Source organism: Orcinus orca, chromosome X (genome assembly GCF_937001465.1).
Source record: "Orcinus orca chromosome X, mOrcOrc1.1, whole genome shotgun sequence".
Classification (NCBI taxonomy): domain Eukaryota; kingdom Metazoa; phylum Chordata; class Mammalia; order Artiodactyla; family Delphinidae; genus Orcinus; species Orcinus orca.
Genome location: NC_064580.1, coordinates 66,879,428 through 66,900,304, shown reverse-complemented (window position 1 = coordinate 66,900,304; position 20,877 = coordinate 66,879,428). Strand labels below are relative to the sequence as shown.

Sequence of the window (20,877 nt, the reverse complement as noted above, 5' to 3'; positions counted from 1 at the left end):
ACGTCAAATACCTTTTAATATCAATGTTCATTTTAGAGCTATATTTAGAATTAGTGGTATAAGGATGGCAGTGTGTCCATCTGTGGAAGAAATTCAAACCTTTCTCCAAAGAACAATGTCATATGCCACAGTATACAAAAGCTAAGCATGGATGAAAAGTGGTACCTACCAAAACCAGTACATCTTATTTTGGTTCTTTAACATCTAAGGATTTTCAAAGCCTACAAGACTTTAAAAAATTTTTAAATTGAGAAAATAGGCATAACATGAAATGTACTATCTTAACCATTCTTAAATGTGGTTCAGTAATGTTCACTACATTCAGGTTGTTGTACAACCAATCTCCAGAACTCTTTTCACCTCGTAAAACTGAAACTCTTTACACATTAAATAATTCCTTATTCCCTCTTCCTCCAGCCCCTGGCAACTATCATTCTACTTTGTCTCTATGAATTTGACTCCTGTTGGTACCTCATATAAGTGGAATCATACAGTATTTGTCTTTTTGTGACTGGCTTATTTCACTTAGGATAATGTCCTCAAAGTTTATCCATGTTGTAGCATGCATCAAAATTTCCTTGCTTCTTAAGGCTGAATAATGTTGCACTGAATGTATATACCACGTTTTATTTATCCATTCATCTGTTGATGGACACTTGGGTTGCTTCCACCTTTTGGCTATTGTGAATAATGCTGCTATCAGCATAGGTATACAAATATCTCTTCAAGACCCTGCTTTCAGTTGTTTTAGATTTATACCCAGAAGTAGAATTCCTAGGTCATATGGTAGTTCCATTTATTATTTTTTTAGTAGCTTCCATATTGTTTTCCATAGTTTCTGTACCATTTTGCATTATTTTTGATTTTTTGATAGTAGTTGTCCTAATGAGTGTGAGATGGTGTCGCATTGTGGTTTTGACTTGTAATTCTTTAATGATTAGTGATGTAGAACATCTTTTCATGTGCTTGTTGGCAATTTGTATATCTTTTTTGAGAAATGTCTATCCATATCCTTTGCCCAGTTTTTAATCAGTTTGTTTGGTTTTTAGTTGTAGGATTTCTTTATGTATTCTGGATATTAGCCCCTTATCAGACATATGATTTGTAGATATTTCTCCCATTCCATTGATTGCTTTTTCACTCTGTTGATTGTATCTGTAGCCTACAAGATATTTTTACAAAGCTGATTTGGTATAAAGATGTTATACTAGTAATCATGGAAATACAAATTACAATAATGGTGATACACAATATTCATCCATTAGATCAGCTTTTGGCAAGAATGTGGGGAAACAGATACCTTCCTATGTCTCTGGGTAGGAGTGTAAATTGGTACAGCCACTTCTGAAGGCGAGTTGGCTCTATCCATTTTAATTTAAGATGTTTCTGCCCCATGAACTAATTATTCCATTTCTAGAGAAACACTCTCAGATGTATACAGGGAGATATGTACATGGCTGTTCATTACAACATCATTTTTAATTGGAAAAAAAGAACTAAAATACCAACAATAGCATAATTACTTAATAAACTGTGAGAGTGAGGTCAATATATATATACATACTGTCATGGATAGATCTCTCAAACATGGTTGAATAATAAAAAGCAAATTGAAGAATATTACAGTTAATGTGATACCATTTGTGTTAAAATAAAGCACATACAAAGCAATATTTTATGTTTTCTGTTGGTACATACACATGTATATGAATAAATTCAGAAAGGTCTAGAAATGGTAATAGTGGCTGCCAGAATGGACTGGAGTTGGTCCTCATAACCCTGTAATTTTTTATTTTTAATTTCATAAGGGAAATGGATTTCATATATTACCTAGTTCTTTTAGATGCATATATATATTTTAAATCCAAAGGAGGTACAATAGTCCCCTCTATCTACAGGGGATACATTCTAAGACCCTGAAACTGCAGACAATACCAAACCCTATATGTAACTGTATTTTTTCTTATACATGCATACATACCTATGATAAAGTTTAATTTATAAATTAGTACAGTAAGAGATTAGCAACAATAATAATAAAATGGAAGAATTAAAACAATATACTGTAATAAATTTATGTGAATGTGGTCTCTCTCAAAATATTTTGTTGTACAAATTTATCTTTTCCATCTTACCTTTTCTATCTTAATTAAGCACTTATCATTTACTGTGGCTGTAATTTTTGCAGTTGAGGTGGAACAGCAAAGTCAGCATGAATTTATCTTCCTTCTTCACAATTTCATGAAGATTCACTCTTACCATAGGTCTTAGCAACCTCAGCATATGATTTTTTTTCTTTCCTTATTAAGTTGAGAACTTTCACCTTTTCACTTAAAGGAAGCACTTTACAGCTTCTTTTGGGATATCTGAATTGCCAGCATCACTACTCTTGTGTTTGGGGCCATTATTAAGTAAAATAAGGGTTACTTGAACATAAACATTGTGGTACGAGGACAGTTGATCTGATAACCAACACTAAGTGACTAATGGGTGGGATATGCTGGACAAAGGGATGATTCACATCCTGGGTGGTATGGCGAGAGATTTCATCACACTGCTCAGAATGGCTGCAATTTAAAATTTTTGAATTGTTTATTTCTGGAATTTTCCGTTTAGTATTTTCAGACTGAAGTTGCCCATGGGTAACTGAAACTCTGGAAAGTGAAACTGCAGACAAGTGGGAACTGCTGTATAGCTAAACAAATACTGAAGAGTTTGGCCTAAAGTTTGGGCAGCAGTTTGGTGGCGTGAACACTATCCAGGGTGTGGTTCTTAAGTTTTGCAGACTCAAATTGAATTTTTAACAGTGTAGCCAGAATTTATCTAGCTCTGCAGACTTTGTATATACTCACCAAACCATAAAAATCCATGGACATTGGTAACCAAAGACCTAATCTTTTAATTCACCAATTCACCATATTTTACTGCCAAGGAGACCAAAATAATCATGTCCACTATCGGTATACCCTCTCCCCTTATGAGAATATCTAAAAATATTACTGTTAGAAGGGTTACTGTAATAAGTATAGAATCAAAGCAAGGGAGTGGGTTATTTTATTGGTTGATGTCTTAAGTTATAATTGTTTTATACAAGCCAATCTCCATTAAAGGATTACCTGCTGAGGGGACCTGAATGCTTGCATCCGTTGGTCAACATCTTTTCCCTGGACTTAGACTTTATTTTCCACAAGTATAGTTATATCACGTCAGGAAAGATATAATGCGGATGAGTAGGTCATAGATTCTTTACCTTAGCAATTCCAGTGTTATCTTCTTAAGAGTACCATGGTCTCATGACAGAGAACAGAGAAACGTGATGCTTATCACTAAACATTTATGAACCTTTTAGAATTGACTATTTCTCATATTGGTTATCATTTCGTATTGGTTTTCACTACAATAGAGCACTCTTTTATCCTGATCTTGTTTCCTCCAAATTGAGAATGTGCTCTAGGGACTTCCCTGGCAGTCCAGTGGTTAAGACACTGCACTTCCACTGCAGGGGGTGCAGGTTCCATCCCTGGTCAGGGAACTAAGGTCCCACGTGTGCCACATGTCACGGCCAAAAAAAAAATAGAGAGTGTGCTCTATTTGGAGCTTACCTAAGCTACATGAGACAATTTTAGTTCTCATAAATGTATTATGTTTTGCATAATCTCTGAACAGATTAAAGTGATTGCAGTATGGGAAATTTTCCATTCTAAAGGAGTAAAATGTTGGTTTCTTAGCTAGGAATTTATATTTGGTAAGTAAAGTGTGCTAGTTAAGGTCACAAGCAGCCTTCGGTTTGAATCCTGTCTCCATCACTTACCACCTTCCTTAGGCAAATCACTTAACCTACCTAAACTTGGGCTTCCTCATCTTTGTAAAATGCCTAAATTTCAAGATAATATTTGCTGTTAAGATTATTTTCTTGGTAATTTATATTTTAACGCAATACTTTTTATTCAGCTAAACATGAATTCAGCCCCAACTTTCATCAACTTTCCTGCAAAAGGGAAACCCAAACGGGGTGATACATATGAGTTGCAGGTGCGTGGATTTTCAGCTGAGCAGATTGCCCGGTGGATTGCTGACAGAACTGATGTCAATGTAAGTTTCCTTGCTTTGTACAGTAGAAAGTTACTTTGTCATTATCCACTTTGAATCTTTATGGGAGGTCCTAATTGGTCTTGTCCCCATATCACTGAGGTAGTGATAGTTTGTCAGTCCCTTCATAAGTAGCATTTAAGAGAATCATCCTGATGAAAGACTGACATTACAAAACATCCTCTATTACGTAGTCAATTCAGCATGGAAACCACTCTTTTGTTCTTGTTAAGCCCATGGACTATCTAGTTGTACTTAGCAAATTCTTCTTAATCTAAAAGATGTTATGTTGTGGAAAAAAATGGCTTTCAAAAAGCAAAAATAGGGCTTCCCTGGTGGCGCAGGGGTTGGGAGTCTGCCTGCTGATGCAGGGGACGCGGGTTCGTGCCCCAGTCCGGGAGGATCCCACGTGCCGCGGAGCGGCTGGGCCCGTGGGCCATGGCCACTGGGCCTGCGCGTCCGGAGCCTGTGCTCCGCGGCGGGAGAGGCCGCAAAGGTGAGAGGCCCGCGTGACACGAAAAAAAAAAAGCAAAAATAAATAAATAGATAAATAAAAGATGTTATGTTGTGGTTAAAGAGAATATTGTATCCATCCCATTTTCGGGTACATTGTAGACTTTTTCATTAGGATGAAAAGAAAAAGTGTAATTTTTCTTGAAAATGACCACACTAATTTTGATTGCTTTCATTTCAAAGTATTTTGAACTGTATAATTAATGGATAAAATTCATACTTTAAAGTGTTTTTCTCTCCTTTCCATTAGATTAGAGTAATTAGACCCCCAAATTATGCTGGCCCCCTTATGTTGGGATTGCTTTTGGCTGTTATTGGTGGACTTGTATATCTTCGAAGAAGCAATATGGAATTTCTCTTTAATAAAACTGGATGGGCTTTTGCGGCTCTGGTAAGTGAATTTTAGAAGAAAAATTGCTTGAATAAAACTAATATTACATTGTTAGGTGGCATTTTGTTTATTTCTTACCTGTGGGAAAAGATTTGATATATTTTTATTTTATACCTTAAAATCAGTTTGTTTCCTCCATTATCTCATTAGGATGGACAGAGCTTGAAGGAACTCATTGTACCCAGTTTTTATTCAACCTGAAAGACTGTCACCCCTACAAAAATCTCCAGTTCTTTTGAAAATATTCTTCTAAAACGGTTTTCAATATTCAATTTTAAACTTGTGTCAGTTTATTTATAATGTTAAAACAGTGTTTTCCTTTCAAAGTAAATATTATTGATTCTTGTGATCCTTGTGATGAAATATAAGCCTTTTATCTTTTATCGTTTATCTGAAAAAATTTATTTCATATATTACTTGAGAGGGTGCACTTTTCATACACCTATGAGTCTAATCAAGGTGGGAACAGCTATACCATGTTATATGAGTATTTCATTACTTTTTGTTTCCTAGTGTTTTGTGCTTGCTATGACATCTGGTCAAATGTGGAACCATATAAGAGGACCACCATATGCTCATAAGAATCCCCACACAGGACATGTGGTAAGGGAAAGTCCAGGATTTCTTTTCATCTTATACCAAAGTTAATCTTAATTATTATTATCCTGTGAGATCAGTGCCAGAGTATGAAGGAACTAGATTTAGTTTTGACTTTTCAATCTCTTTGTATTAATGAACTTCAATTGCTAAAAAGCTGTGCAGTACTCTTAAAAGTGGGAAGTTCCTTATCCCTTTTGGTAGTTCTTTTGAGTAAGGTGGCTAAGAATGAAAGTTAGCCTTCAACTAAATAGAATAATAGATGATCAAGTACTTGAGCATCTATCCTTTCTAGGCACTGTACTAGGTATTACTAGGTATAGTGATAAGAAAAACATAGTCCCTGTTTTCATGGAGTTTATTTTACTGTACCTCATGGTCTTCTACACTGAAAAACTAGTTTTCTCATATATTCTGTTGTTGAAAACACAGTATAAGTACAGTGAATAAGTACAAATAAATATAAGTACAAATAATAATAAATAACAGAAATAGCTTTCATTTTAATCAAACTTTTTACTGATGAATGCTACAGATCCAATGCTTACATACATCAGGTAAATTATTAATCTCATAGTGTTTGAAAGTAGTCAATTTTAGGATTAAATCACCAAAATTTACTGTATATTTAAAGATTAAATTTTGTCCTTTTTTCCCCCAGAATTATATCCATGGAAGCAGCCAAGCCCAGTTTGTAGCTGAAACACACATTGTTCTTCTGTTTAGTATCCTCTTTACAATAAGTTCTTGGTGCCACATTTTAATTTGTCTGTTTTCTTACATTCTTACATTCTGGGAAACCCAGAAACGCCTTTTTTAAAGCTCTGTACTTTGGTTGTAAATTGAGGCTACTTAGAAATTGTACTTGTAAATTGAGTAACTTAGATCCTCCAGTCCAGAATGGAATGTTTCCTTCTTACTGATATAATTTGAATCAGTCTACGATTTTAGAGAACAAGGTTCCTCATTGAGTAAGAAAACTGTAGTTACTCAAAGACAGGGTTTATTTTGACATTTTACAGCTGCAGCATGCCCTACGGAGAAATATTATTTCCTGTAAACTGTGCAGCTACTTTATATGTGTGTTGGCCCATCCTCTTGAATGGCAGGGCAGATTTTTACTTTCTCACATCTGAAAATTGATGTCTCTGTAAGCTGAAGAATGGGTAACAGTGATATCAGATAGGTAGCAGTCTACATTTCTTAGTATTACTGATCATAGTTTACCCACCTGAATGCATAAACAGTGACTCTGCGGAGCAAATCAACAAGGGGAATAAATGTAATGTTCCTAGAGTTGCGCTTCTCAGCCAAGGGGTCCTAACATTGACATACAGGAATCAATTGTAGCCCAGGCTGTTAGAGTATCTGCCCAGTGACTTGGTGGTAGTGTCATTTGCCCTGCCTTGTCATCCCATCATCTAGATGACTAAGAGGAGTTCCATTTTTTATAGTTATAGACATACTTCACACACAGTTTGGTTTTTTAATGTATTATAAGCATTTAATAAATTGTATATGGCCTTCAAAGTTACAAAAGTGCATGAGAATTACAGAGCAATAAGAAAATATTGGCAAGGAAAAGGAAAAATAGTCATCATTATCAATGTCTTTATAATGGATATATCATAATTCAATTATTCTCCTATTGGTGAATATTGGAAAGAATGTTTTCTTGGGTATAAAAATAATTGACAGCATTCCCTGGTGGTCCAGTGGTTAGGATTCCAGGCTTTCACTGCTGGGGGCCCAGGTTCGATCCCTGGTCAGGGAAATAAGATCCTGCAAGACACGCGGCACAGCCAAAAATAATAATAATAATTGGCATATCTCTGAATTTCCAGAAGTATGAAACAGAGTGTGTAAATCTGTCTATTGCTCTTCGTGTTTTGTCCAAATTGTTTTCCAAAAGGCTTTTGCTTAAATTTAAGGGTAGGAGGGACTTCCCTTGGCGGTCCAGTGGTTAAGATTCTGTGCTTCCAGTGCAGGGGGTGTGGGTTCAATCCCTGGTCAGGGAACTAAGATCCCACATAGCACGCAGTGTGGCCAAAAAAAAAAGGCGGTGGGGTAGGGAGGTTTGCTGCCAGAAATATATATGTGCCCTGCTTTCCCTGGCAAGTCCTAACCATCGTTATGTATTATTTTTTTAAACTGCTAATTCAGTAGGCAAAGAAATTGTTTAAATGTAGCTTGGACAATAATAATCAAAGTAACAAACATTTTTCCGCAATTCTATACTTATGCTTCCTTTTATACAAATATCTTTGCCTTCATCGTATATAATGTACTTTCTTCTACTGGCTCTTTTATTTTTTTATTGAAGTGTAGTTGATTTACAATATTTGTGTTAGTTTCAGGTGTACAACATACTGATTCAGTTTTTTTCAGATTATATTCCATTATAGGTTATTACAAGATATTGAATATAATTCCCTGTGCTATACAGTAAATCCTTGTTGCTTATCTATTTTATGTATAGTAGTTTGTGTTTGTTAATCCCATAACCCTAATTTGTCCCTCCCTCCCTCTCCTCTTTCATAATCATAAGTTTGTTTTCTATGTCTATGAGTCTGTTTCTGTTTTGTACATAGATTCATATATATTGGGTTGGCCAAAAAGTGCCTTCGGTTTTTAAGTAAAAATAAAAGACATTTTTCATTTTCACCAAGAACTTTATTGAACAAAATCTTCACCCTTTTGTTCCACTACTTTCTGCCATTTTTCAGGCAACTTCATAATTCCATCCTCCCAAAACTTTTTATCTTTTTGAGCAAAGAACTGTTCCAGGTGCCTTTTACAGTCTTCCAGGGAATTGAAATTTTTTCCATTAAGAGAATTTTGTAAAGACTGAAATAAATGGAAATCCGAAGGTGCAATGTCTGGTGAATAAGGAGGATGAATCAGAACTTCCCAGCCAAGTTGTAACACTTTTTGCCTGGTCATCAAAGAAACATGCGGTCTAGCGTTATCCTGATGGAAGATTATGCGTTTTCTGTTGACTAATTCTGGACGCTTTTCATCGAGTTCCGCTTTCAGTTGGTCTAATTGGGAGCAGTACTTGTTGGAATTAATCGTTTGGTTTTCCGGAAGGAGCTCATAATAGAGGACTCCCTTCCAATCCCACCATATACACAACATCACCTTCTTTGGATGAAGACTGGTCTTTGGTGTGGTTGGTGGTGGATCATTTTGCTTGACCCAAGATCTCTTCTGTTCCACATTGTTGTACAGTGTCCACTTTTCATTGCCTGTCACAATTTTTCTTAAAGACGGAACGTTTTCGTTACTTTTCAGTAGAGGATCACATGTGGAAATACGGTCAAGAACGTTTTTTTTGCTTAACTTATGTGGAACCCAAACATCAAAGCGATTCATATAACTAAGCTGGTGCAAATGATTTTCAGCACTTGTTTTGGATATTTTGAGTATGTCGGCTATCTCCCACGTGGTATAACGTTGATTGTTCTCAATTAATGTCTCGATTTGATTGTTATCAACTTAAACTGGTCTACCTGACCGTGGCACATCGTCCAGCGATAAATCTCCAGCACAAAACTTTGCAAATCACTTTTTTTGTTTTTATAAATTTATTTATTTTATTTTTGGCTACATTGGGTGTTCGTTGCTGCACACGGGCTTTCTCTAGTGGCAGCGAGTGGGGGCTACTCTTCATTGCGCTTCACGTGCTTCTCATTGAGATGGCTTCTCTTGTTGCAGAGCACGGGCTCTAGGGAGCACGGGCTCAGTAAATTGTGGCTTGTGGGCTCTAGAGCACAGGCTCAGTAGTTGTGGTACACAGGCTTAGTTGCTCCATGGCATGTGGGATCTTCCCAGACCAGGGCTTGAACCCGTGTCCCCTGCATGGGCAGGCGGATTCTTAGCCACTGCACCACCAGGGAAGCCCCGCAAACAACTTTTGACATGTTCGATCAGTCACAGCACCTTCTCCATACACTGCACAAACCGTTTTTTGCATTTCAGTTGCGTTTTTACCTTTCTTGAAATAATAAAGCATAATATGCTGAAAATGTTGCTATTTCCCCCATCTTCAGTATTAAAATGGCTACACAAAAATTCACCAATTTTGATTAGTTTTTTTTAAATGCATGCTGATATGACAGCTGTCACATACAGTCTAACAAAATTGTTTCAAATGAATAAAGACAACTAAGTGCTACTAGAGCCATCTTACGGAAAAAACCGAACGAACCTTTCAGCCTACCATATATATATATATATATATATATATATATATATATATATATATTCATTTATATGCATATACTCCCCTCCCCCACATTCTGTGATTTTGGTGTCCTGTTTTACATCTTCATGCTTAACCTTTTACTGTTTATTGTAGTTACAGTCACTTTTAAAATTTTTTAAATTGTTTTTTAAATCTATGTACTGGTTTATTATTATTTTATTTTATTTTATTTTTTTGCTGTACGCGGGCCTCTCACTGTTGTGGCCTCTCCCATTGTGGAGCACAGGCTCCAGACGCACAGGTTCAGCGGCCATGGCTCACGGGCCCAGCCGCTCCACGGCATGTGGGATCTTCCCGGACCGGGGCACGAACCCGTGTCCCCTGCATCGGCAGGCGGACTCTCAACCACTGCGCCACCAGGGAAGCCCTGTACTGGTTTATTTAAGTGATCTTAAACCCTTTTATATATTTGCCTTTCCTCTTGTGGTTTTCCCTTTCCTATAGATCCTTGCTTCTTTTCTATTTAGAGAAGACACTTCAATATTTCTTTTAGGGTAGGTTTAGTATTGCTGAATTCTTTTAGTTTTTGCTTGTCTGAGAAATTCTTTCTCTCTCCTTCTATTCTAAATGATAATCTTGCTGGCTATCCTGATTTCAGGTTTTACCCTTACAGGACTTTGAATATATCATGCCACTCCCTTCTGGCCTGCAAAGTTTCTGCAGAGAAATCAGCTGATAGCCTTATGGAGGTTCCCTTGTAACTGACTGTTTTTCTCTTGCTGCCTTTGGAATCCTTTCTTTATCTAGTTCCTTGTTATAATGATCTGCATTTCTATCGATAATCTTTCTTAATTCAGTTATTTTTATTACCACCTTTTTGAACTTGGGGTCTACTAGACTGGTGAGCTCTGTTTCATTATTTGTTTTCTCTGGGGATTTCTCTTGTTCTTTTTTTTTTTTGTGGTAGGCGGGCCTCTCACTGTTGTGGCCTCTTCCATTGCGCAGCACAGGCTCCGGTCGCATAGGCTCAGCGGCCATGGCTCACGGGCCTAGCCGTTACGTGGCATGTGGGATCTTCCCGGACCGGGGCACGAACCCATGTCCCCTGCATCGGCAGGCGGACTCTCAACCACTGCACCATCAGGGAAGCCCTCTCTTGTTCTTTAATTGGGAGTAGTTCTTCTGCCTTTTCATTTTACTTAACATTCTCTGTCTCTATGATTTCAGGAGAAACAGTTATCTTCTGTGGTCTTAAAGGGGTGTTTTTAAGTGGGAGCATCCCGGTGTAGACTATGTGTGTCCAACGTTTTTGCTGCGAGGGTGATTTTGGTGTGGATACCAGCCACGTCTTTCCTCAGGGTGTGCTGGTCATTATCCCCTTGATGGGGGTTTTGGTTGGTGTTGGAGTATCTAGAGACTATGCAAGATATGAGGTGGGCTTCCTCTCTGCTCCATGGCTATCCCTACCCTGTTAGGGGCAGGGTCTGCTCCCCAGTTCTTGGAATAGAAGCCCTGAGGGTCGGGTTCAATCAGGCTCCACTGCCCTTGAATGTGTGCCCTGCCCCATCGGAGGTGATTGCTGAAGCAAGTGAGGCCTATGCAGTCACAGAGGACTTATGTGCTGCCTGTGTAGCTATCCACAGTTCCGCTCAGAAGCAGTCCAAGGTTGCGTCCCTTTGTTGTGTTTGTCCCAGATCTAGTGCAAGGCTGTGGGGGTTGGAGCATTGTGGCTGCAGGAATTGAGGTGGCTGCACTGCCATGAGAGATCTGGGCTGCCTCTGTGGCAGTCTTCTCCCAGGACCTGTCTGTCCCATATCTAGAGCTAAGCTAGGGTGTGGAGTTGGCAGAGCCTAGGTGCCACTGCGATAGGAACGACTGTGTACACCTGGACCACACCCCAGGCCCTCCAGGCAGTCTTTGCATAGCTAGATGAGTCCTCTCCCAGGGCCTGTCTTCCTGAGATTTCAGCGCTTAGCTGCTGCATGTTCTTGTGGTACCACCCTAAGCAACCTGGTCTGTCTCTGCATAGCTAGACCAAGTCTTTGCCCAGATCTCGCGCCAGGCTGTAGGGTGGAGTGAGCACAGCCGGGGTGTCCGCCCCTTCCGGTTGGGGTTGTGGTGTGGTGACAGACATCAGTGCAGGGCTCACTCTGCCCTGATGGTTAGTAAGCCATCACTCGTGTGCTCCTTGCAAGTAGAGTCTAAGCTTCTGTAGCCCTTTTGTCTGTCCCAGCAAATTTCCTAGCAGGCAAGGACTGGGATGCCCAGACTGTGACATGACCTGCTCACTCCCCAGGGTGAGGATCCACCCATGCGGACCTTCTCTTCCTTACAGATCCCTCCAGGAGGAGTAGGTCCTGACCCAACGCCTTTTTTTTTCCTGACCTACCCGGTTAAGTGGAGATCTTCCTTTCAGTTTTGGTTGTATAGGATTTCTTCTGCCAGTGTCTAGTTATGTTTCCATGAGAATTATTCCACATTTAGATGTATTTTTGATATGTTTGTTGGGGGAGGTGAGCTCACATCCTCCTACTCTGCCATCGTGAACCCCAAACCTACTAGCTCATTTATTTCTTTTATTTAATTTTTTTAATTAATTTTTTTCAATTTATTTTTGGCTGCGTTGGGTCTTTGTTGCTGCATGCAGGCTTTCTCTAGTTGTGGTGAGCGGAGGCTACTCTTCATTGCGGTGCAGGGGCTTCTCATTGTTGTGGCTTCTCTTGTTGCAGAGCACAGGCTCTAAGTGTGCGGGCTTCAGTAGTTGCAGCACATGGGCTCAGTAGTTGCAGCACGTGGGCTCAGTAGTTGTGGCACGTGGGCTCAATAGTTGTGGGTCGCGGGCTCTAGGGCATGCGGGCTTCAGTAGTTGTGGTGCGTGAGCTCTAGAGCACAGGCTCAGTAGTTGTGGAGCACGGGCTTAGTTGCTCTGTGGCATGTGGGATCTTCCCGGACCAGGGATCAAACCTGTGTCCCCTGCATTGGCAGGCAGATTCTTAACCACTGCACCAGCAGGGAAGTCCCCCTAGTAGCTCGTTTAGTAGCCTAGTTCCTGTATGTTATGTAATACCACCTCCTCTCTTTTCTATTTAGTTCTCTCAGGGTAACATGTCATCATGATTATGTAATTATTTATTATTTATTGCTTGTATCCCCCCACTAGAGTGTAAACTTGTCCAAGGAATGGTCTGTATTTCCTCTAACTTTGTGACTCCAACTAATAGTGCCTCCCTATAATAGGCAGTAAAAGTATAATAGTAAAAGTTTAAAGAGTCTATAAATGAAATGAAACAATACATATGGAAGTGCACCATAGCTCTTGATAGCTGGACCTTGGTGGTATACTGTAAGATGGAAAGCTCATAGACCATGATACAGAAGCAAACCATTCCAAAAACAAAAGTCTCAACCATTAATCAGAGTACCTATAGCCAAAGCCTATAGAAATGATCAGTCTTTATGCTTACATGCATACAAAGAACCCCAGTAAGAAAAAAAATAATCACTGGAGAAGACAACTTGGCTAAAAAACAAAAAACATGAATGAGTTTATGCCCCTTTCTGTTTAATTATACCCACATGAGGTAGCATACAATATGCATGTGTATATGCATAATTAATATGAGCATTTTAAACTGCTGTTTGTATTCACCAAACTGCAGGGTGAGTCTCTCTTTTCTACTAGAACACATTCTCTTTGTTTCAAAATGTGCTTTTTCTTATTTTACTGTTCTGCCATGCCATGTGTTACCTTTTGCACGAGTAAGTCTATTTTGTATTTATATAGCTTCTATATTAAGCTGAATAAAAGTGAGGTTATGGCTCGCAGGATTTTCTCTTTTTATTAGAATAGGACAATTTAGGTAGTTTAGTAGTAATTTGTGCTTTAAAGGTTAATTATTGAAATTCTGGAAAATTTTGATAAGTTATTTTTCAAATAAAAATTAGTTGCTATTCTTTTTTTTTTTTTTTTTGCGGTACGCGGGCCTCTCACTGTTGTGGCCTCTCCCGTTGCGGAGCACAGGCTCCGGACGCGCAGGCTCAGCAGCCATGGCTCATGGGCCCAGCCGCTCCATGGCATGTGGGATCCTCCTGGACCGGGGCACGAACCCCTGCATCGGCAGGTGGACTCTCAACCACCGCGCCACCAGGGAAGCCCAGTTGCTATTCTTTAAATGGTGTACGTTTCAAGTGTGTTCTTTTTTGGAGGGTGGTTGAAATATTCAAAATGGCTATTTAACTTTTTTAAATGTGTATGAGATTGACGCAATAGTTGGAAGAATGTTCCAGAAGTTTATTTCAAAGTACAATTTTAGAGGAAAACTCATATTTCATCTGTGAGTTTAAATATCAGTTTTAAATACTGATATCAGACAGTATTTAAAAACAAATATCAGACATTTGTTTAAAATATCAGTTTTTATTTGTGCAAATAAAGTAATTTTCTAACCTTAATTTTTTATTTTATCTTCATAGTAAATAATTGTCATACTATGTAGACACCAGATTATGTAGTTATAATTTTTTATAATTGAGAGTAGAAGGTTTATATATTTATTCATTCTATATTATTCTAGAAATATTAAAGTTGTATGTTATTTTTGTCTGTGTGAATTTCTCCTTAAACAATTTTTCTAAGATGGTGGGGTTACCTTAGGGATGGTGCTTTTATGTGAAGCTGCTACATCTGACATGGATATTGGAAAGCGAAAGAGTAAGTCATATCATATGCCAAAATGTAGCAATTCTGCCTTTAATACAGAAAAAAGAATGTCCTTTTAATCACTTCCCCTCTTAGTTATATTATTTTACTTCTATATGATTATAAAAATAATATGTGCTCATTGTAGAAAATGTGGGGGAAAATAGGAGAATGAAACATTTCGGGGGAGAGTTACCCATTGTTCCACCATTGAAAAGCTAATAATTTTAACGTAATATAAGTTCCTTCCATTTATAAAAACATCTTTTCAACTGTATGTATAATACTTTGAATCTTATACCACCCCTTTTTAACCAGAGTTAAAATATTTCACTAATACTTTCCCATACATAATTTTTAATTTATAGTCTATACTGTAATTTACTTAACCAATCTGATTTTGTTAAGTGTTTACTTTTTTCCTAACTTTCATTATAATACTTATTTAGTGACTATTATGGTGCATATTAAACTTTATCCTCTTTCATATTAATTCCTTAAAGTAGAATGACTGTGTGGTCCTGTGTATGAGTATTTTCAATTATCTTGATGTTTTAAGCTGACGATGCCTAATTCTTTCCCCAAATATTTTAATAATTTAGATTCCTACCAGTGGTATTTCAGAATGCTTGTTTCACTGTAACTTTATCAACATTAGATAACCTCATTAAAAATGTGTATGTGTATATTTGCTAATCAGATAAGGGGGAAATACATTATTTTGTACTTCTTTGGTTATTAGTATAGTTGAATATTTTCTTAGATGTTTATTAGCTGTTTGTGTTTTCCCTTCTGTAAAATGTCTTTTGCCATTTACGTATTAGAGTCTTATTCCTTTTCCTATTGGTTTGCATAGACTTTTTATATATTAGAATATTCACACACTGATATTTGTTACAAAGAAATGCAAACAATGTAATTTATGTCTAAGAGTTTTACATGAAATCAGTCTAAGAGTTTTCTTTTTATGGTTAAAGAGTTAAATGTCATCAAAATTAACCTAGGTTAATAAATCTATTTACTTTTTCTTCTAGAAAAAAGATGATGACATTGGATTTTAAATTTGGGAGATATGTATTTTGCTGAATTGAAATGAATTTTTACATATTAGAAAAATAGAACTAATGTAACAATTTTTTATCTAGTCAATATACATCCTTTCATTCCTGACTTTTGAAAAATTGCCTATTTCAGTATTCATTATTGGGGAAAGGCCATCTGGGTACTACACTGCTGGCATGAATTTAAATTGTAAAACATTTTGGTGACATATATTAAAATAGTCACAATTTGATCTACTTCTAAGATTCTAACTTAATGAAATAGTCACAAATAGTAATAATATATATTTCTTTAGTGCCTATTATGTACCAAGAACTACCTGAAGCACTCTTAGATACGTGAAAAAAGTAGAGTACAAATATATATTCAGAGTGAAACTTTATATATACATGTATGTGTGCATTTGATTAGGGAAAAAAAAGACTTCTCCAAAGAGCATGTGTTAATACTCAGATATAATATATTTAACATTTACATTTTGGCCCCTAATCATATTGTGTGAAAATTTTAAAAGGAAAAAGAATTATTCTCTAAGTATAACAAAACTAAAAGTTGTTTTTGGTATCGGCCAATAAATATGGAGCTCCAGTTTCCCTGGAGCTTCCATTGCTGTAGCACACATGCTTTCCCACACCCCTCTCTCTATGCTTCTTAGCCAGTCTTAGTCCAGGGACTCAAAGAGCCTCATGTTATGGGAATCATACTTGAGCATTGTAGGGTCAGCATCTAGAGTTAAGGTTGGTAACTGCTATGCTAAACCAGAGCATGTGGGATTAATGGAGAGAGCTATGAATTTAGGACTAGGAATCTGGGCGGGTTTTTTCCCCTCATAATTCAAATGAGGAATCCATGTTGAAGGAGTTCCTCATACAAGCAGTGTAGTTACCAGTGAATGAATAAAATACTTTCAAGTAAGGCTTTCACAATGATATTGCCAGATGTCTTTAGGTGAATATTTATCAATAATAAATAAGATCATACTAAGAATTTAAAAGAAGTTTAATAACTGAGTGAGTTATTTTCTTGTCAGTCATAAAACAGTGTATTTAACACTAAATTCTTGACTGTGATGGCTTTAATGAAATTCATTATTTCATACAATTAAATTACACAAGTATGTAAATGGAACTATTCTATTATATTGTAATGGAGCAAATTAAAGGAGAAGGCAGACTGCTGAAGATATAAGAATGGGGATGAACTTCGTTGTACAGTTTAGATTTACCAGTAAATTAAAGCCCTTGCTTTTTACTCTTGGAAGTATAGCCTACAAGTTATGCTCTTGCTCTTTATTATGCTTAACATGCTCATTTTACTGTCCTTTTATTTTTCTGCAGTAATGTGTGTGGCTGGTATTGGACTCGTTGTATTATTCTTCAGTTGGATGCTCTCTATTTTCAGATCTAAATATCATGGATATCCATATAGGTATGATTATTTTTCATTTATATAGTGATTATCTATACTTACAATGATTAGAGTTGATGTTGCTTTATAGTATTTTTGACTGTATTGCCAAATTACTCTAGCTTCTAAAGCAAAGAGGTAGGCTTTAATTTAGGTATGTTGCATATAGAAATTAAAATAATTATGATACAATGAACAATAGCATGTGATTTCTCAGGAACATCATTCAGGGTTATTCTGACATCTCCTAATTTAACCTAGAAATCTATCAAACACATAATGATTAGGACATTTTATACCCTGTCTACTCATACAGTTCCTTATCTGCATACTTTACGTGTTTTTGAGGACAGAATTATTTTTCTAATGTTTTTTAAAACTTCTCACTCTACTTTTCAGGCTCTTTAGCTGGCATAAACAGAACATTTGATTAGAATCCAGTTTGTAGAGTGTATAATAAGAAAGAGTGTTTAAGAAGGTCTAATTGGCTTATAATGTTCATAGAGATCTCTAAGGCTCAGGGAAGACATTATTCTCCTGGTTATAAGTTCTTGGTTTTATTCTGTTACTAGCCAAAATAAATGTACCAGTACACAATGGGGAATGTTGTAAGTTAGTTTTATAATCTGAGTGCCATTTACTATAATTCCTATTCTTTTAATACAACATTGTCCTGTTGTATAAACGACTATGAACACTAAAGGTAAAGTATATCAAGTGATATTTTTGAGACACATTCATTCTTCGTATTTTTAACACAAGTTTTTAGTAGGTAATTTTGAAACACTCCCTGATCAGTTCATTATATTGTCACATTCCTAAATGCATTTTGATTAGTGAACAACTTAATCTTCTTTTGCATTTTCTGCAGAGTTACTTAATTTTAAGACCAAAACCTACTAGAACTTTGATCCTTGACTTATAATCCTCTAGCTTTATACTTTTATTCTTCTGTGTATGTACATTTTAAAATAATTTATCCCCTATAGAATACTAGCTGAGATACAAGGGTAATCTTCTGCTCCCCAGAAGCTGGGACTTCTGTTACGTATTTGATCACCGTGGTTGATTCAGTTATTAATTGGTGTCTCCAGGAGATATTTTAATTCGAAGTTATTTCTATTTCCTTTTCTCCTAAGACTACCTCAATATCTCAGTGTTTCTCACTTTTTGTGATTGATACTCAAAGTTTATTATACATGTACCCAAACATTCTTTGATCTGAAAAAATCAAGATATTTATTAGAAGTAAAGACTACTTTTCTTTCAGAGACTAATAGATTGGTATATATTTTTGTTTCAGCTTTCTGATGAGTTAAAAAGGATTCCAGAGATATGTAGACACTGGAGTAATGGAAATTGAAAAATGAAAAACGTGTGTGTGAAAAGAAGAATGCAATTTGTGTATTTTGTATTACCTCTTTTTTTCAAGTGATTAAAATAGTTAATCATTTAACCAAAGAAGATGTATAGTGCCTTAAGAAGCAATTTTCCATCAAAATCATGAAGTATTTGGATATGATTCTCCTCTTAACCTTCCCTTCCCAGTAAACTTTGTGGAATATTTAATTTAGTGGAATTAAATATTTTTTAAAAATTTTAAAGCTACTACTTCATTTTAGTTACAACAAGGTTCAAAACTGCTTTAGTTAACTTTTGACCATCTGATTTTTTATTATCTTATCCAAAGGTGTGGGGGGCAGTTCTGATAACAACATCAAGAATCCATTCTTAACTTTTCCATCTTTGCATGTATGTGTATACTTTGCACATCTTTCCTTTTGGGCAGAGAAATCATATGTGCTATGTGTCTTCTGAAAATGGAACACCATTCTTCAGAGTACATGTCTAGACTTTAGAAAAAAAGACTAGCCAGTCCTCCTCCATCTTTCCTCCTGAAATGCAGTGCAAACTATGCTTCTTGGTAGCTGTAGACATTAAGAAATATCTCTAAATGCAGGATTATGATTTCTGCATGAGTGTGGTATTAACTACCTGTATTTGGAAAGATTTCAGGCTCATTCTGTCTCCCTAGTTTTCTTTTATTTAAGGTGGGCGCCTTTCTAATAAAAATGTAGCTTAGTGCTAAAATCAGTGTAAATTTTAAATGGTCTAAAACGTTTCTGCAAATTAGAGCTCATCACTTATTTCATTTGTACCTAAGAGAAAAAGCTAGGTTCATCTGGTTAAGTTGATATCTGTATTACAGTTGCAACATATATAATTAACCCTTGTGTTTAGGAAAAGGACTCCCCTAGATTGGGAAAATAAAATCATGAAATATTAAGCTGTTGCCTGTGAATAGAAAGTAAATGTTTCTTGAAAGCTGTTCTGGTTTTTGCTATTATTTTAGCCTTCATTTTCTCACTTTAAGTGGAGAACAAAGTAATCATTTGAAGAAGTTTTGAGTTTTATCTTTTTTCTGTCAGTGAAAATAACCGTATGTGCTAACCAAATTTCTGTGAAGAATGGAAGTTGATGGTTATCATTAGATCTAGCTATAACCTCCCGCATAGTCATAAAGAGTATCCAGAAATGCCACTGTTAATGGAAATATGAGAATTCTGATAATGAAAAAAATGTTTAATAAATCTTAGAAGTATTATTACATTAAAATAATACTGTGACTGCCTGCTACTATTTACCATCTAATAACTCTCCCACGTGGTCTGGAAGTCTTATATAATAGAGGTTTGAAGAAAGAGATGGATATAATTGCCTAAGAAGAAATGTTGTATGTGGGGGTTTTGTTTTTGTTTTTGTTAGTAGATTTGGTGGGTGAGGGGATATTTACTCTCTAGTGGAGCCTGTTTTTGTTACTCCACTGTAAATTGTATGATTCTGGATTCCTTATCTGCTGTTCTTGTACTTGTCTCAGGCCAAGTAAATTTATGCTGTGATTCTTATGAGACTTGTATGAATATACCCTGATTTGTACATACTAACCGGGGGAATATTACTGCCATGTAAAATGTATAGCTCCAGATAATTTGCAACGAACATTGAAAGAATGACAGTTTTTTTGGTATTTGTTTTGTCTCTTAAGAGCACATTGTTCTTCTTTAAGGAGAGAAGTTGCATTCTGGCTAAAATCTGTAGAAAGCAGATTTACTACACTTAGAATAGTGTTACTTTTGTGGAAATGTTGAAATTAGCTTTCATCTGAAGTGCCTTAAGTAGACTCTTAATTAACTTTTCTAGCAATTGTTTAAATATTATTTGTTATGCATTTAAAAATACTATTTAAAATGACACATTGTAGTGACAAAGATAACCAAATGTCTGGCTGTTTGCTTTTTGATCATATCAATAAACTTTTACAATCTAAATTCTGAGTTTCTGGTTAACATCTAAGGAGAGGTGACTTTAAAACACTAAACTAGAATTGTAATATTAGGACGTACCATTTTGAAATTATAGTTAAATTTCTTATTGTCCTAATGACAGTGAATTTGATAGGCCAATTTACTTAGGTATTTCTGGACTGAGATACATTCTTCCAGGATTCCATACATTATCCTTCATTAATGCTGTCACCCATTAGATTAGTCAAAACAACCAAGATAAGTAAATGAATGACTGTTTTCAATGGTTCATTACATTTTGCCCTAGTCAGTGAATGCTGTGACTAGGTAATTCCCTTTTGGCACTAATTAATTTGAAACAGTTACCCAGACAGATTATCAAGTTATATAAGACTGGGCAGCAGTAAATTTGCAAATATGGAGTAGAAACACTGGATAGGAAGTAAAGAAATCTGGCTTTTAAACAGCTTTTGGTCCTTACTTTGTTTCTGTCTAGCTATGTGACCATAGGCAAATCAGTGAACCCCTCTGGACCTGTTTCTTTATTCTAATGTGAGTGCATTGGATTAAACCACCTCAGTGTTCCTTTCAGCACTACTGTTCTATG

General features: G+C 36.4%; 1 protein-coding gene across 2 annotated transcripts in view; it reads left to right on the top strand.

Annotated features, from left to right (window-relative positions):
* MAGT1 (magnesium transporter 1) overlaps positions 1–20,300 on the top strand; it is a 49,045-nt gene extending 28,745 nt beyond the window's left edge. For both annotated transcript variants that reach the window (XM_004280439.3, XM_033406905.2), the window contains 7 exons: positions 3,952–4,092; positions 4,853–4,993; positions 5,507–5,596; positions 6,252–6,315; positions 14,434–14,508; positions 16,896–16,986; positions 18,269–20,300. In XM_004280439.3, coding sequence (XP_004280487.1) covers positions 3,952–4,092; positions 4,853–4,993; positions 5,507–5,596; positions 6,252–6,315; positions 14,434–14,508; positions 16,896–16,986; positions 18,269–18,284 — 618 coding nt within the window. In that variant the 3' untranslated portion in view covers positions 18,285–20,300. The remainder of the gene's footprint in view (positions 1–3,951; positions 4,093–4,852; positions 4,994–5,506; positions 5,597–6,251; positions 6,316–14,433; positions 14,509–16,895; positions 16,987–18,268) is intronic.
* Positions 20,301–20,877: the final 577 nt, after the last annotated feature.